General features: G+C 45.0%; 1 protein-coding gene across 2 annotated transcripts in view; it reads right to left on the bottom strand.

The window, feature by feature from the left end:
* DNAH17 (dynein axonemal heavy chain 17) overlaps window positions 1–15735 on the bottom strand; it is a 95756-nt gene that overhangs the window by 8802 nt on the left and 71219 nt on the right. For both annotated transcript variants that reach the window (XM_080993519.1, XM_080993520.1), the window contains 11 exons: window positions 14080–14195; window positions 12817–13009; window positions 10720–10955; window positions 9834–9956; window positions 6835–7039; window positions 4638–4802; window positions 4094–4234; window positions 3544–3714; window positions 2074–2196; window positions 610–803; window positions 11–159 (listed from right to left, as the gene is read on the bottom strand). In XM_080993519.1, coding sequence (XP_080849645.1) covers window positions 11–159; window positions 610–803; window positions 2074–2196; window positions 3544–3714; window positions 4094–4234; window positions 4638–4802; window positions 6835–7039; window positions 9834–9956; window positions 10720–10955; window positions 12817–13009; window positions 14080–14195 — 1816 coding nt within the window. The remainder of the gene's footprint in view (window positions 1–10; window positions 160–609; window positions 804–2073; window positions 2197–3543; window positions 3715–4093; window positions 4235–4637; window positions 4803–6834; window positions 7040–9833; window positions 9957–10719; window positions 10956–12816; window positions 13010–14079; window positions 14196–15735) is intronic.

Here is a 15735-nt window from a genome sequence, read left to right as displayed (position 1 = left end):
CCCAACTCACCTAAGGCTTCAACATCCTTCAGGGGATCAACTCCAGGAGAGAGAATGAAGAATATGGGTGTTGACTGGCTGCTCTCTTCATAGGATTTGGAAAATTCAACACTTCGGCCTTCAACAAATTTACTCCCCATTTTCTCCTCCACGAAGTTCCTGAGGGAAATAAAAAAACATACAGGGGATTGAATTGGCTCTGGTGAACATTTTGGCCCTTAAACCTATGGGTTGTGTGATTAGTTTCTTTTTAAAAAATTATTGGGGGGGGGGGGAGATACAAACTGAACATTCCCCATTCCCAACCCTGCAGCATAGTTCACATGTAAAGAACAAGAATGAAGTTTGTACAAGGACTGAAGTGGAGCAAGAAAATGAAAGGTGCGAATAACAATATGAAGGGAAATGTTACTAGAACCGTGTATCATGAAATGTGGCACAGCTTCTCCTGTCGGCTTTGTCCATGTGCTGAACACCCATGCCGCAAAAGCGTTTTTTTTGCCCTCTAGCCATACAAAGTTTTTGTGTGAGTTTTTCAGAAAGCGCTATGTCCCAAATGGCCGTTCCCTGTACAGCAGTCCCAAGCTGTAGGAAGAGTGCAGCACATACTTGACTGCGTAGGTCATGCGGTCTGGCCTCATACATCGCATCATGCACAGCTTTTGCAGGGCTGTCTTGTTCTTCCACTCCTTTGGAAATACTTCCTTCTCAGGGGTCTCAGATTCCACAAACTTTTTCCACCGCTTAGCAGAACCTTCAATGTCACTGTCCAAGTTTTTGAACTCGTCCATATCAGACAGCACCTGAGAGCACAGTTAACAGAGAACATGGGGCTGACAAGCCCTTGCTTTCTTTCCTCCTAGTTACACCAGTGGCTTTAATAAATGCACCTGAGAGCAATAACTCATGTTAAGTAGCACAATCCCTTTCTGACACCACACATGTCAAACAGTAGTACCTTGGTTATTGAATGGCTTAGCTGTCAAACAATTCAGCTCCCAAATGCCGAAAACTCAGAAGTGCTCCGGTTTGTAAACGTTTTTTGGAAGCCGAACATCCGGTGCGGCTTCTGCTTGAGTGCAAGAAGCTCCTGCAGCCAATCGGAAGCTGCGTCTTGGTTTTCAAACGGTTTCGGGAGTTAAATGGACTTCCGGAACGGATTAAGTTTGAGAACCAAGGTACCACTGTACTCTGCTTGCAACCGCCTGAACTGTTAACAGATTTCCTTCTTCTGCCAGTTCAAGTGAAAACAGGAGGCCTATGGCAAGAGGAGGGTCACATTGGATACTACAGATATAGTGCCCAAGGCACCAGGCTGTCATGCCTGCAGCAGAGCAGAGATGGAGAACCAGAGGCCCTCCGGTAGTTGGGCTCCCACCCCAGCCAGCATGGCCAATGGAAGCTGCAGTCCAAGAACATTCAGAGGGCCTCAGGTTCCCCACAGTAGAGAAACGAGGAGAAAAAGGTCCAGGTATCCTAACTTGACTTTAGCTAAAATGTCACAAGCCACAACAGGCTCTAAAGAGTACTGCTTCACAGTCCATGTTTTAATCCCTCCAATAGCACAGCCACTGTTGGTAATTCCAAAGGAACAGTTTTCTGGATGCCAAGCAACTGCAGGAAGGTCTCAACAGCCGCTTCCAGGTCATCCCAGACCTGGATGAAAAGGTGGCTTCATTTAATTTCTCATCTTGCTTTCCTGCAGGAAATGAAGCGCAACTTGCCTGTAGAGCGTGATTGCTCTTTTCATGTACACGCAACAAGAGGCTGTGGCTACAAGCAGGCTGAGGGAAGGAAAAAGGCCCCACTCCACAGCCAGGCTCTCCCAAGCTTTTTTTTTTTTTTTTTTGGCGTTCACTGCTGAGCTATTGGCGTTCACTGCTGAGCAGAAGTTTCAAACTGCTAGCACAGTTCTTTAGATGGCTCACACGAAAAGGTTTGAAGGTAGCTAAACTTCTACGACTCAGTCCCCATCAATCATGGACCATGCCACTGGATACCAGCATTTTCTAATGGGTCTCCCTCAGCTCCTAAAAAAGGACTTCACTCTAGAAACAGTATTTTCAAACAAACCTTAATTCCACCCCATCCTTGGCCTAACAGGAAATCTACTGGAGATGCCAGCCCAGCTTTAAAGGGGAAGCGCAGAAGGAAGTCTAGTTCCACCGGATTCACTTCTTTCTTCACCAACAAGACCTAGAGAAAGCATGGAATTAGAAGCATGAGGACTATTTACTCCAGAAACAATTGCTGGAACAGCTGTTGGTCTTGTTTATCCTTCTGAGTTTACTGACAGCAGGAGCAGAACCCAAAGACAAGGATAGAAGAGACCACACGGAATCTGGCTTTGGAGTGTTGTGAGGTCAGATGAACACTCTGGTTAGGGACAACCCAGCCTGATGACTATTGCATGCTAAGCAGCAGCAGCTGCAAGCCTAAACAAGACAGCAGCATCACTTCAGCCTTCAGTGTGGGAGGGGACCCTCCTGATGCTAACCATCCCTATTTTTAAACTTACCTGATAGGATTCTGCAGCCGAATCTTTCTCCTTGACTGCTGCTGCTGTTACTTCCACTGTAGTTTGCATGGGGGAGTATGGGGTGTTAGGGGAACAGCAGTACCTCTGGTGGGGGACACGCCGTGTTCCTTCTGGGGTAATTTGTCCACTTGTGGTTCTCACTGCACTCAACTCTCACCTAAAAGCTGTCAACCTGTGACAGTGGCCAAACCTGGGAACGGCTTTGACTGGCTGGCTAAACCAGGTGAGGGGAGCCGATGGGTCTCAAACCCTTGGTGAGTTAGGGACTTCCTTTCATGTGAAGCTGGTCTCTGGTGAATTGTATGGAGAAGCCCAACAGCCAAGAAGGTGGTTTCTGCACATACCGTAGAGGGAAGTGAGGGGCAGATGGGGCTCATCAACCTGGGAAGGTAGCTCGTCTAGGAGAAGGGAATCTCTGATCCTAGACCTCCACTGCCTTGCAGGATATTTACAGAAGAAGGTGGCTAAAGAGTAAACCGTAAACAAATCTGGAGTGGAGTCCCTAAGACAATTGGAAGGTGGCTTGTATCGCCTCCTTCTAGCAACTCCTGCAGCCAAGCTGGTGCCAAGCGCATTGCTCTGCTTTCCTTTGGACCACAATAGTGAGGATGAGATGGGTGGGGATTTTTGGGGGGCAGCACAGGAGCTCCATTCACACAGTCCAGGGTTGTGACCTGAGGAGGTGCTGCTAATGCAGTGGTATGACTTCACCCCCAGAGAAGCACTCCATTGTCTCTCGAGACAGATGGATGCCAACAACCAAGTTTGACCTACTCTGGAACTCCTCTTCTTCATTTTCTAAAGAGCTACCTCCTTCTTAGAAGTTTCTCCACAACTTGCATTACAACATCCCTTTCTGATCCATCTCTCTTTGGGTCTAATAATCCACTGTCCACACAGCTACACCCTGATTACCAGGCAAGAGGGAAATGTTGACTGACTCCATGGAAGCAAAAAAAACCCCAGTTACTTCTTTTGTCAGTGCCAGCAGGAAATCACCTTACCTGAAAGGCAACTTGGGCTAGAAAAATAAGCTTGTCTCTCTCAAAAAGTCCCCGAGCAGTGTACATGTAGACGGAGTAGGTAATCTCGTCAGTTAGGTTGATCACTCTGTGTTTCACATCTTCTGCTGGAGGAGTCCGTTGAATGGCTTTCTCAAAGACCACATTGAATGCCTGGTCAGAAAAGAAGTCAAAGCGCAGATGAAAACCGTTTAACGTGGTTGGACTTCGTGGCCTTTTATTAAAAGGCAGACATGGGGAAGGTGCCTTCATCCAAAACACAAGAACGTACAGTGTCTGGGCTGCAGCCTCGCATAAACTCTATGGTTCAAGTCCCTTTGGCAAGATCCTCTAATATGACCTCAGGGCGAGGCATTTATGCCCGACCCTAAGTTATAACGAACAGACAGCCACCCCTGCAATAGAGATAGACTGTAAGATTAACTGCACAAAAGGATGTGAATAACTTGGTGTCAGTGATAGGAGGGAAGAGGCTATTCTCCACAATGTAATTAGTGGCCTGTCCAACTAGTCTCCTTCCTTAGTTAATTACCTTTAACGAGAACTGATAGATGGGGTTGATTTTGTTGAGGTCATTCAGTATAAAGTACAACAAGGAAGCCCTTTCTGCAGCTGGTCTGTAGTTCTCTCTAGCTTCATTTATTTGCAGCTCAGTAATTTTAGCCTCTTTCACCTAAAAAACACACCAAGCAATCTTCAATACAGCAGCTATCAGTTCTCTAGAAAACCACAGTGTAGCTCCATAGCCCCTTACTCTTGCTGCTGGGTTGATAGATCACAAATGTTATGGGAGATGCCCCCCCAATAGCGCAGTGATTGTGCAGAGCAGCCCACTTTCCAGGGGTTTTATCAATGAGTGAGCCCCAGGGTTTTTAATGCTGAACCGGCCCCTTCTCCCTCCTCTTTTTCTTTTCTTTTCCTACTTTACTTATAGGACAGCTGAGTACACTGCAAATTGCAGTGCCAGTGAGATTTTGACTACCTGCCAACTTAATGGGCCCAGAAGCACTCTACACATTGATGAAAATTTGTGTTCTTTGTCCTGGAAGAGCCCTAGCCATGGCCCTGTGACTCACCTTTTCCTCTATCTCATTTGCTGTGCGCTTGGTGGTCTCCAGATTTTCCACCAAGGCTGTGTCGCCAAGGAAGTTTCCTGATGCAGCAGAAAGTCGAGCCAGTAAGGAATCCTCCAGCTCCTTCAGGATGATCTTAAACTCATTCTGTTGTTTTGTGAGAGTAGCCTATACCAGCAATGAGGAAAAAAATATATATATGTTAGAATTTGGCAGGGGTGTGTGTGTGTGTGTGTGTGTGAGAGAGAGAGAGAGAGAGAGAGAGAGAGAGAGAGAGAGACTGACTTCCTTTGAAGGTGGACAGCCTTCACAGACAGGCTGCAATTCAACAGATAGCAGAGTTGGATGAAATGGGAGCCCTATGGACTCACCAGCTGATCTGAGCCTCGAAATTATCGCAGAGAATGTAATTTTTCAAGAGGTGAAAATGCAAAGAAGCTCATGGAACGGAAGCTCTTCGTTCTAAGCTCATTCACGGCAGTCATGCAAATGAGGGACCACCACCATTCTTATAACACACAAAGCAGCTTGTTCTTTTCCTATAGGGGTCTTTTTGTGACTACAAGAGTTTTGTAAAGGGTCATCACAATGCAACAGTGACTAACAGCTCAGGCGGACACGGAAGCTGCATTGCAGACGCAAGTAAGGGCACAAGGGCCAGTTCTTAGATGAAGTTCATTTACGTCCAATAAGAGAAAATGCACCAACCTTCCCCTCCCCCAAACACACAAAGAAAAGGACAAAAAGGATACGGATTTGCATATAATTTGCATATACCGTACTTATTGACATGTATAAGTGCAAACTTGAAATAACTACTGTATTTAATTAGAAATATAATGAGGGACAGCCCTACCAATTAGGCAGAGGGAGGCAATGCTCTCAGGCAGCAGAAGCTGGGGAACAGCTGTGGCAGCCCCCTGGCCATTTGTTCCTCTTGGAGATCAGAGCTATATGTGTCACAGTGCCCTCATGTACACTGGGGGACACCGTCCTGTTCCCAGCGGTGGAGCAAGATTCAACAGCTAGTCTATTCAGTTTCTGTACATGGGATGAAGGGTGTGTGTGTGTGTGTGATCTTGCCCTGTGCCTCAGGCAGCAAACTGCCTTGGGTTTCCTCTGAGTACAGTATGTATCACTATAGTGGAGAAGCCTGAGACCAGCAATGCCTGCTCAGTCGGCTACTGATGAGCTACTTCCAAGGTCTCTGCTCCTGCTTCCCAGAGTTCATTATCATTTAAAGATAATTTGGACCAGACAACCCTTCAAACAAAAGACTCATTCAAACAAGAGGACTGCTTTCTGTGAAGCAGGACACACGGTTGCCATTACCAGTGTGTTAAAGAGCTCAGCTCCAAGCTTCTTACCTGCGCGGCAATGAAATGGCTACAGCCATCCTAAATAGTCCCTCCCATTGCACAATGCCATTTAATATGAAGGCTGGGGTGGGGCTTCTGCTTGTGGCAACCATCTCTAGTGGGTCCTTCTATCCTAAAGAGGTTCACCCAAATAACAGCCTAATATACTTCATTAAACAGTAAATGTAAAGTGAACAAGAAATAGTAAATGAAAATCATAGTAAAATAAACAGATATGTGTTTGCATTGTTAAACATACAAATTCTAAAATATACAGAATGAATTCACTGGTTTGAAATATCTATTTAAACAGAGGAAATGATTTAAATATGGTAAATTAAATCTAAGCAATTCATTAATATACTAGTAAATATTTAATTAATTTACACAAGGATCTGGTTCCCTTTCACATTTAAAACCTAATGCAGGGAAGGGAGTGCAGAGAATATATATATATATATATATATATATATATATATATATAGACATGTAAATGGAAAGTAGGAACAGAAACTTAAAACCACCCTCACCACCTGGGAATTGGAATTGTGTTGGGTGCTATGCACAAATTAATGCCTTTCCCTTATTAATATACTTGGAACCTTACTTTATTATTATTATTACCCCAAGGTCCCAAGGCGGGTTACAACAATTAAAACACAACATTAATATGTAGTAATCACCACTTTGGAGCAGATGAAAACCTGAATGGCAGGTTCAGAGACCCACCTTCTAAGACCATTTGGCTTGCTCTGAAGTTTCTGACCAAGTGTGGCTACCATAAATTCTTGTAAAATAAGCCATGTTGTTGATAAACAACTCGCATCTAGCAATTACAATACCTTCAGTTCCTCTAGGTCAGGTCTCTCCTTAGCCACCACAGCAGCTAAAAGTTGGTCCTCCAGCCCATCTCTGGTGACCAGAAAGTTGATGAGTGTGCACTGGGCCTGCATCTCTGGCTTGTAGTGGGGGTTGAAGTACTTGGTATGCAGAATGAGGCGGAAATTGGGGTGGTACTCCACCTCCTTGTCTCCTATTTTAATGTATCTGGGGATTAGAGTGTTAACAGGTCATGAGAACAGGTAAGGTAACAGGCAGACAAAGGTTCTTCAGAGAGACCATAAGCTACTTCTGGCAGTTGGAGGGGCAGAGTTGGATGAGGTCATCACAGGAAGGGTCAAATCCTATTTTTGGATATGCTAAAAAGTTATTTAATGTATACAAAAAAGCAGTGCATTTTAGGCACATTGTTGTTGCTGTTTTATGCCTCATAGACAAGCCTGATCAGATGCTTAGAAAGTTAATGTGAATTTTAACCAATTTCGGTATTTTAACTTCTCGTATGTTTTAAACTATCGTTGTAAGCGTTTCTTGATTTTTATTGTTTTATCTTTTTGTAAAATGCCTTGAGGGTTTTTTGTTTAACGATCAAGTGGCGTATAACTTGGATGTAATGAATTAAATAAAAAATAACTTAAGGAATACAGTGGTGCCTCGGGTTACAGATGCTTCAGGTTACAGACTCCACTAACCCAGAAATAGTACCTCGGGTTAAGAACTTTACTTCAGGATGAGAACAGAAATTGCACGGCGGCGGGAGGCCCCATTAGCTAAAGTGGTACCTCAGGCTAAGAACAGTTTCAGGTTAAGAATGGACCTCCAGAACGAATTAAGTACTTAACCTGAGGTACCACTGTACTTCTTTGCTGGACCAGGAAATGAGCCTTTTCTTTTTCTTTGTACCTTTCCTAGTGCAAACCCACTCCTTAAAACTCAATTGGAGCAAATGGCAACCCACAGAAAACCTCAGTTGACATTTACTCTGATTGAGCGATAAAGAGAGGACTTTCCTGAGTTCTGTGTATACATATGCACAAATGCACAAACACCAGAACGGAAAATGTGAGACATATGCTTGCAATTTTGAACCAACTTAAAAAGTAAGAGGCATGAAGACATGAAGACCGGCTCTCAGCTTATGAAACGATTGCTGCAGTCATAAACACACTCATTTGGATTTGGAAGGAAGCCCCACTGAAATCAGCATGGCTTCTTTCCAAGTAGATGTGGTATAGGGCTGAAGCAAAAACAGCACTGCTCTGGGAACATTTATGCAACAGCACCCAATGAAAACAAGAAAACAAGAAGGGATATCATCAATGGAAATATGTAGGAAATTCTACATTCTTTCCCCAATGAACAGAGCAAAGTAGGAATGGGACAAACAGGTGGTGTCAAAGCCACCTGGTGACGGTAGAAAAGCCAGCCACTAAGCTGTTACTGGTTTGAATCTACTGTCAGGGAAATGTAGCACGTGCAGTGTCATCTGCAAGGATAGTGCGATTCTCAGGAGAGTCTTTATTCCACAGGAGTCACTTGCTAAACTAGATTAGATGGGGTCTAGTCGCACCAGCTTTACAACTAGGACTAAATCCACCCTAAAACATATTGTGAATTAGTTGTCTGCCACCACCTACTGGATAACTGAGCAATAGGGACTCTTATATTGAATATAGTTTGTTCCAGATCACAAGAGTGCTAGCTTTCAATCTCTAATCACATAGCTCTTCTAAGGATAATGACTGTGTTTCTTTTAGCTTTGTTGAAAGCACAATGACATTTACATGAGAATAGATGAGCCTATTAGGAACACACTCCTCCTGTTAGTGGAGCTCACATGATTTTCTTAACAAAGAGGTTAGATTTCTAATGTATCCACCACACATGAAAAACAACATTTCAGTCGAATGAAATAAAAAGTAAAAAGTTTATCTAATTTAATACTTCCCCTGGTTGATATAGACAGGCATTTATAATTTACAGTACAGTGGTACCTCAGGTTAAGTACTTAATTCGTTCTGGAGGTCTGTACTTAACCTGAAACTGTTCTTAACCTGAAGCACCACTTTAGCTCATGGGGCCTCCCGCTGCCGCCGCGCTACCGGAGCACGATTTCTGTTCTCATCCTGAAGCAAAGTACTTAACCCGAGGTAATATTTCTGGGTTAGCGGAGTCTGTAACCTGAAGCGTATGTAACCTGAAGCGTATGTAACCCGAGGTACCACTGTACTTGGTTACAGGAGATCCATAGAAAGGAGTGGTTAGAAACCAGGATTCCTCTCTCTGTTCCTTGGCAGAAAGTCTACCATGGAAATGAGCAAGCACAGCATCTGCTCACTGAGGGCAATAGGTTTGACCAGGGGTCAGCAAACTTTTTCAGGAGACGGCCGGTCCACTGTCCCTCAGACATTGTGGGGGGCCGGACAATATTTTGAAGAAAAAAAAGGAACGAATTCCTATGCCCCACAAATAACCCAGAGATGCATTTTAAATAAAAGCACACATTCTACTCATATAAAAACACCAGGCAGGCCCCACAAATATCCCAGAGATGCATTTTAAATAAAAGCACACGTTCTACTCACGTAAAAACACGCTGATTCCTGGACCGTCCACGGGCTGGATTTAGAAGGTGATTGGGCCGCATCTGGACCCCGGGCCTTAGTTTGCCTACCCATGGGTTTGACTGTATTAATTACAGGACAACTTGGCTGTGAGCTAATCAGCAGGTACATTGTGATCCAAGGATGCAGAACAGTAGCCCATGGCAAGGCCAGGCTTGTACCAGCAGGATGACACGTACTCAGGCTGATTTGCTAGGGCTTGGGAATGCCAGCAAACAGTAGCTGTGTGACATCTTAGTAATGGAGGCACTCTGGCCAATGTAGGGACAGACTTAAGAGAGAATGGACAGAGATACGCCTAACCTTAACTACAGTAATTCCGTTTTAAAAAGGAAGGGCTACTCTGGCTTCAATCAAAGGAGCTGCGACAAACTTACTTTCCTTTCTTGATGGTGTTTCGGCCTAGCAGAGGATCCAGCACAGGCTCCACGGTCTCTCCGATGTTCTCAATGAGCAGGGTGTCTCCATCAGAAACCGCCTTTTCAATGATATCTAGATAGCTGCAGCGTTGGAAGAAAATCCGTTAAGCACGTCGCAGTGTTTTAGAATACAATCCCCACCCCTCATTTTGAACATAAGAATGCTGGTGCTCACGGAAAAAGGAGCCTAACGAAAAATCACTATAGTTTGGGGCTGAGCTTCCCTGAGTTCAGAGACACTGGACAGCTCTGAAGCGGGATCTGGGCAGAAGAGGCTTAGCCCCGCAGTTTCCAATATGCAAACAAGTGGCAACGAGGGAGCGTCCCTTAACACATACGGAATCTGATGGAAAGGAACAGGGATTGCCAATATGGCCCTCTTGGATGAAATGGTGCCTTTGAGGTCTTTCCATGGGGCCTGCAATGTGTTTGAGTCCTTACCCCCCAACTGTCCCCTTGGTTATGAGGTGGTCAGGTTACTTTTTTTCTTCCTCGAAAAGTGCATACAACTGAAGGAGGAAGCAGTAAGTTATGCTCTTTCCCAGTTTCCCTTTCAGCACTGTGTTTTTAGGGCTCAGATTTACTCTGCTGAATCAGACTTATATCGGATAAATGGAAAAAGCTAAGGGCATGTGTGCATTTGTCCCTCTTTCTTTCTCTGTGGCGGGGATGATCTAGAGAGGGGAGAGATGTCACCAGAAAGGGTGGTGCCCACGGGCCTGAAAAGGTTGGTGATCCCTGGAGAGCACCTCTGGACCATTGCCACCCTCATCTTTGGAGCTGTAGGGAACTCCTTGTTTGGCAGAAAACTTGAAGAATCAGGGCAGAATAGCTATGGCTCCACCTTCTCTGTCCAAGCCGGATGGCCTTCAGGTCTTCTCCATGTTTGTTCTTAATCCACTTGATCCCTTGGAGCTGGGCATCTACAATGAGTGGCCAGCGCTCTGTGTTGCAAAGTATAGTTGCATTTTCTGTTGACATCCGGTCACTGGGGAGCCCCTGGTTGTTCCACGTTGCTACATCTGCATCATCTGTTAGGAGGCTCAAAGGGTCCAGCCCAGGGGTGATGGGAATTGGCACCTGCAAAGTAAAACAAAAGGGTCCTGAAATGCATCAACTGCTCCTGTTTAATACATGATCTCGCAAGTGGCAATAACCCCTCGTGTGGGTATAGCATGGGTCAAGGGGAGCCAATGTGTTACCTTTCAGTTGCTGAAGGACTACAGTTCCCATCAGCCATAGCCACCACTGCCAATGGGATGATGGGAGTTGTAGTCAATAGCGGTAGGTTGGGCCAAGTCGTGGAGCTACCCACCTGATGCCAGAGTTGCTACAGTTTACCTGGATGGGGATGGGGCAGGGTGGTGGCAAGCTTGGGAAGCACAAGCTGGTGCATGAGCAGAAGGGCTAGATTGGCTGCCCTGATCCCAATCCCAATGGCACCCTGACCTACCCCAGTCCCATGCAGGTAAGCTGTAGAGACTCTAGCGTTGGGAGGGTGACTATGAAGCTCTGCCCCACCGCACTGGCTGCTACTGGAGAACACCTGGAGGCCACCACACTGGGTATTCCTGCAGTAGGCAAATGATGTAACTGAGTTTAGAATGGATGGTTAAACAGAACCAGCAATAGCTCTTAGAAGGGATGGCCAGAAGGGAGAACTTCTTGTATGATGTGTTTTGTCATCCCCTGGGCCTGCTGGATGGCATTTCGGGAAAGGAAGAACTGGAGAAGACTGCTCCAGACACTTTAATGAAGAACCAATAAACCAGGTAGGATTTCCTGAAGGGAGGTGAGGTGGGAGTTTGGGAACTCCATAAAGGTATTGTTATTGGGGAATAGACTTTGTCACCAAGTAAACATTGCAGCAGGGGTCTACGTGAACTCCAGGAGAGGCTCAAATGCTGACTCCATGCTATTAAGGATTAAAAATATATATTAATTTAGGTTAGGTTAGAAACTGCTGTGTGACTTTAGGGGAGCTGAAGTGAACTAGCTGACTCTGCCTGGAATCAATGGAACATAAATATTTCTGCTAAATCAGAAGACTGCCTGGAAGTTACAGTTAGCGCAAAGCTTAGCCACCAGGTTCCTAAGTGGGACCAGGTGTTGGGAACACATCTTGCCAAGGCTTAAAGAGTTCCACTGGCTTCCAGCCCATTTCTTACTGAGGCTGTATACATACCATAAATTTAAAGCACATCCTCCTTCCCCAAAGAATTCTGGGAAGTGCAGTTTCTTAAGGCTGCTGCGAATTTTAGCTCTGTGAGGGGTAAACTGAAGTTCCCACAATTCTTTTGGGTGGGTATGGGTTTGTGCTTTCAGTATATAGTGTCTATGCAGCTTCTGCTGGTGCTTATCTTTAAAACCCTCCAGAGTTTAGATGAGGGTACAGGAAATGATGTTTTCTTCCATGCCACTAACGTGCCCATAGATCAAAACATTCATCTGAGGTTCTCCTCTAGATGAAGTGAAGTGGATGATGACCAGGGAGAGGGTCTTTTTGCTTTTGCCCTCTCTTCTCGAGGTTCTCCTTAGGGATGTTTGCTTGGCACCACCATATAAAAACTCCAGGCTTTCAATTTGTGGGGTGATAGCTTTTAGCACTGCCCTTTGCTATTGTCAACTATTTCAGTGATTAGAGCTGTTGTAAGCCCTGGAAATTTTCGTTTTTAAATTGAGGGATGTTTAAATGTCTAAAACAAATCAAAATAAACCATCAAGCCCAAGGGGTTTAGTCTCAGGCACCTGATGCCAGTGATATCCAAGAGGAATCCACCTGTAGTCTGGCTGGCCATGGGGATCAGAATCCTACTTCCTGGAAAACGGAAGCAGGGCTTACCAGGATATGATATGCATCCCCAAATATATCACTCTACATTTATGTCCCAGAGCTTTATTCAGAGCTGCCCTAGTGCAACATGGCACTGAGCAGATTCACCTTTAGCTGCTGGAGGAAAGGAGTCCAGAACTTGTCCAGAAGCTCAGTCCTGTATTTTTTTGTAAAATAGCCAACGTAGGAAACAAATGCAGTAATCAAGAGCACATCCCCGCACAAAGTCTTTTCTTGCTCACGGAAATTTTCCACGGACTCGGCCCAACGCACATTTTCCGAAGCTAATCCGCCAACAAGCCTGAATAAACATTTCGAAAGGAGATGCACATTTGGTTAGCGCCGCCTGGGGTTCAGGCCACCCTTTGCCTTGATGCTCGGCCTGTACATTCCCAGAAACTGATTAACTGTCTGCCTGGAATGTTGACTTTCGAGAGATTAGGGTGGGCAACTTTTGCATGATGAGGGCCAGTTTCCAAATGCAGGGCAGGCTGGAGGGCTGAAGCACAAGCTCCAACTACACATTCCTGGGATACCTGGCCACCACTACTGAGAGATGCCTTGCACGTTTTGTGAAATTTCCAAGACAAGACTGAAAGTGGCCGTTTTTTGAAGTCTTTCGTATATGCTAATCACTTAAGATCTTGATCACCAGAAGATCCATAACAACACAAAAGGAACTGTTTGCCTTTGAACTGACAGTCTCCCCCCTCAAAAAAATATAACTGCAGCTTCTCTAAATAAACTCCACATCTTTGACTCACTCTCTAATGTAGTATTCCATTTTCAGGAAATGGTTCACAGCATGCTGAGAAGAACAACAAGTTTCTTCTTACCAGCTGGGATGACCAAGAGCCCAGTACTGCTGACTCCAGATACTGAGTGATCCCCTCAGAACCACAAAAATTATATGATACGAACATGCAATGTTTGAGGTTCTTTTAACTGCTTCCAGACTTATATATTATTTTAAGGGCCGCTACTATCGTCATAGCTGTCAACTTTTCCCTTTTCTTGCGAGGAATCCTATTCGGAATAAGGGAATTTCCCTTAAAAAAAAGGAAACGTTGACAGCTATGACAGCAGCTTTGTAAACATCACAGAACGAGTATTACAGCTTGATTCTCAAATTTGGTCGAGCAATTCAAAGATCATACCAATTGCACAGTTACTACCATCTTGTTAATTGTGATGGTGTTTTATCTTTGAAACAGTGACCCACTCAGCTCTGTTTCATGAATAAAATGGTGGGAGATCAAGCACAGACCTTCCGCATAATATGTTTCGCTCATGGTGAACTCGTGAATCATAGTGGCAGCTAGCTAATACCAGCACAGGATGCTCCTGATAGCGTGCTTGTTTACGTGTTACCTGTTAGCCAATGATATGACTCTGTTTGTCGCATCTGCCTCTTGCTGGCATTTGATTTTCTCAGCTGTGGCCTTTTCAAATTCAGCAGTCAGATTGGCCAAGTTGGCGTTTAGATCCTTTAAAACAACGGGTTTGCTGTTACTCTCATAGAAACTTTGAAGACTGCTTGCGGCACGTGTTCAGTGGGTGCACCCCACTATTTGTTTTAATGGGACAGTACTTAACAAGCTGTGTCTTAAAACTCTGAAAATGCCAATAAGCACCTGTTATTGGCACTCAGTATATATGTACCCACAACTATGTGGAAGTATTCTCCTTGGCATACTCCCTGTGTGGCTGGGGCCCACATCTTAAGGATTCAGCTATAGGAGGATTGTGACAATCATTTCCATGCATCACAGATAAAAGCCGCTCCCAGGAGCACAGGTACACTGAACAGGAATCACAGTGCATGTCCATTTGGCACGTTAGCTTCTGCACATTGCTATGTTTTTCAGTCACAGATCTTCATTGCTGTCTACTCTGCTTGCTGTACATATCAGGGCAGAACTATGAAACTATCCAGAAGTTTTCTTTCTCTCTTCCCCTGCCCCTTTTCTGTTCTCTGGCAATGCAATCAGGTGTTTTGGGACATGTGCATGAACTCCCTTCCACTGACTCTACAACAAACTCCTGTCCAGAAGTCTCCTTAATTGCATTAAGATGTTATAAAGTGCTTTACAGTTTTAAAACCAGAGGCTGCAAGCAGTGCTTTTTTTTCTAGAAAAATAGGTGCCGGCACTTGCCATGAAGTTGTTACAGTAAGTGCCACACTTTTTAACAACAACAAAAAGAGGTGCCAGTACTGTGTACCCCCTGAAAAAAACCACGGGCTGCAAGGTGGATTAGGTCCCCAACAAGAAAAGGCTATGCTTTGGGCTTCTGCTTTAGAAAAAAAGAAACTAAGAGGAGGTGATAAATGTTTCTAAATTATACATGTTGTGGAAATTATGCATTCCTCACTCCTACTCAGTAACAGCAGAAACTGAGCAGGAGATTCAGGACAGACAAAAGGAAGCACTTCTTCCCAAGCTGAATAGTTAACACCATGGATAGGCAAACTAAGGCCCGGGGGCCGGATCCGGCCCAATCGCCTCAATCCAGACCGCGGACGGTCCGGGAATCAGGGTGTTTTTACATGAGTAGAATGTGTCCTTTTATTTAATATGCATCTCTGGGTTATTTGTGGGGCAGAGGAATTCGTTCATTCCCCCCCCCAAAAAAAATATAGTCTGGCCCCCCATATGGTCTGAGGGACAGTGGACTGGCCACCTGCTGAAGAAGTTTGCTGACCCCTGCTTAACACCTATGGCCTTCCCTGCCACAAGATGTGGTGATGACCACCAGCTCAGATGGCTTTGAAGAGGATTAGACAAATGCAGTAACTAGCAAATGGCTACTAGTCACGATGGCCGTATGCTACCTCTGGGATAAGAGGCAGTCTGCCTCTGAATAACAGTTGCTGGGGAGGGCTTTTGCCTGCATATCCTCCTGCTTGTGAGCCTCCCATAGGCATCTGGTTGGACACAATGGAAAACAGGATGTTGGACTAGAGAGGCCTTTGATCAGATCCAGCAAGGTTCTTTATATGCTCATTTGAGTCATGAACTGTAGACA

The sequence above is a fragment of the Podarcis pityusensis genome, assembly GCF_964106645.2.
Source record: "Podarcis pityusensis genome assembly, chromosome: 2".
Lineage (NCBI taxonomy): Eukaryota > Metazoa > Chordata > Lepidosauria > Squamata > Lacertidae > Podarcis > Podarcis pityusensis.
Note: the sequence above shows the minus strand (reverse complement) of the source record. Positions and strands in the feature narration are given on the sequence as shown.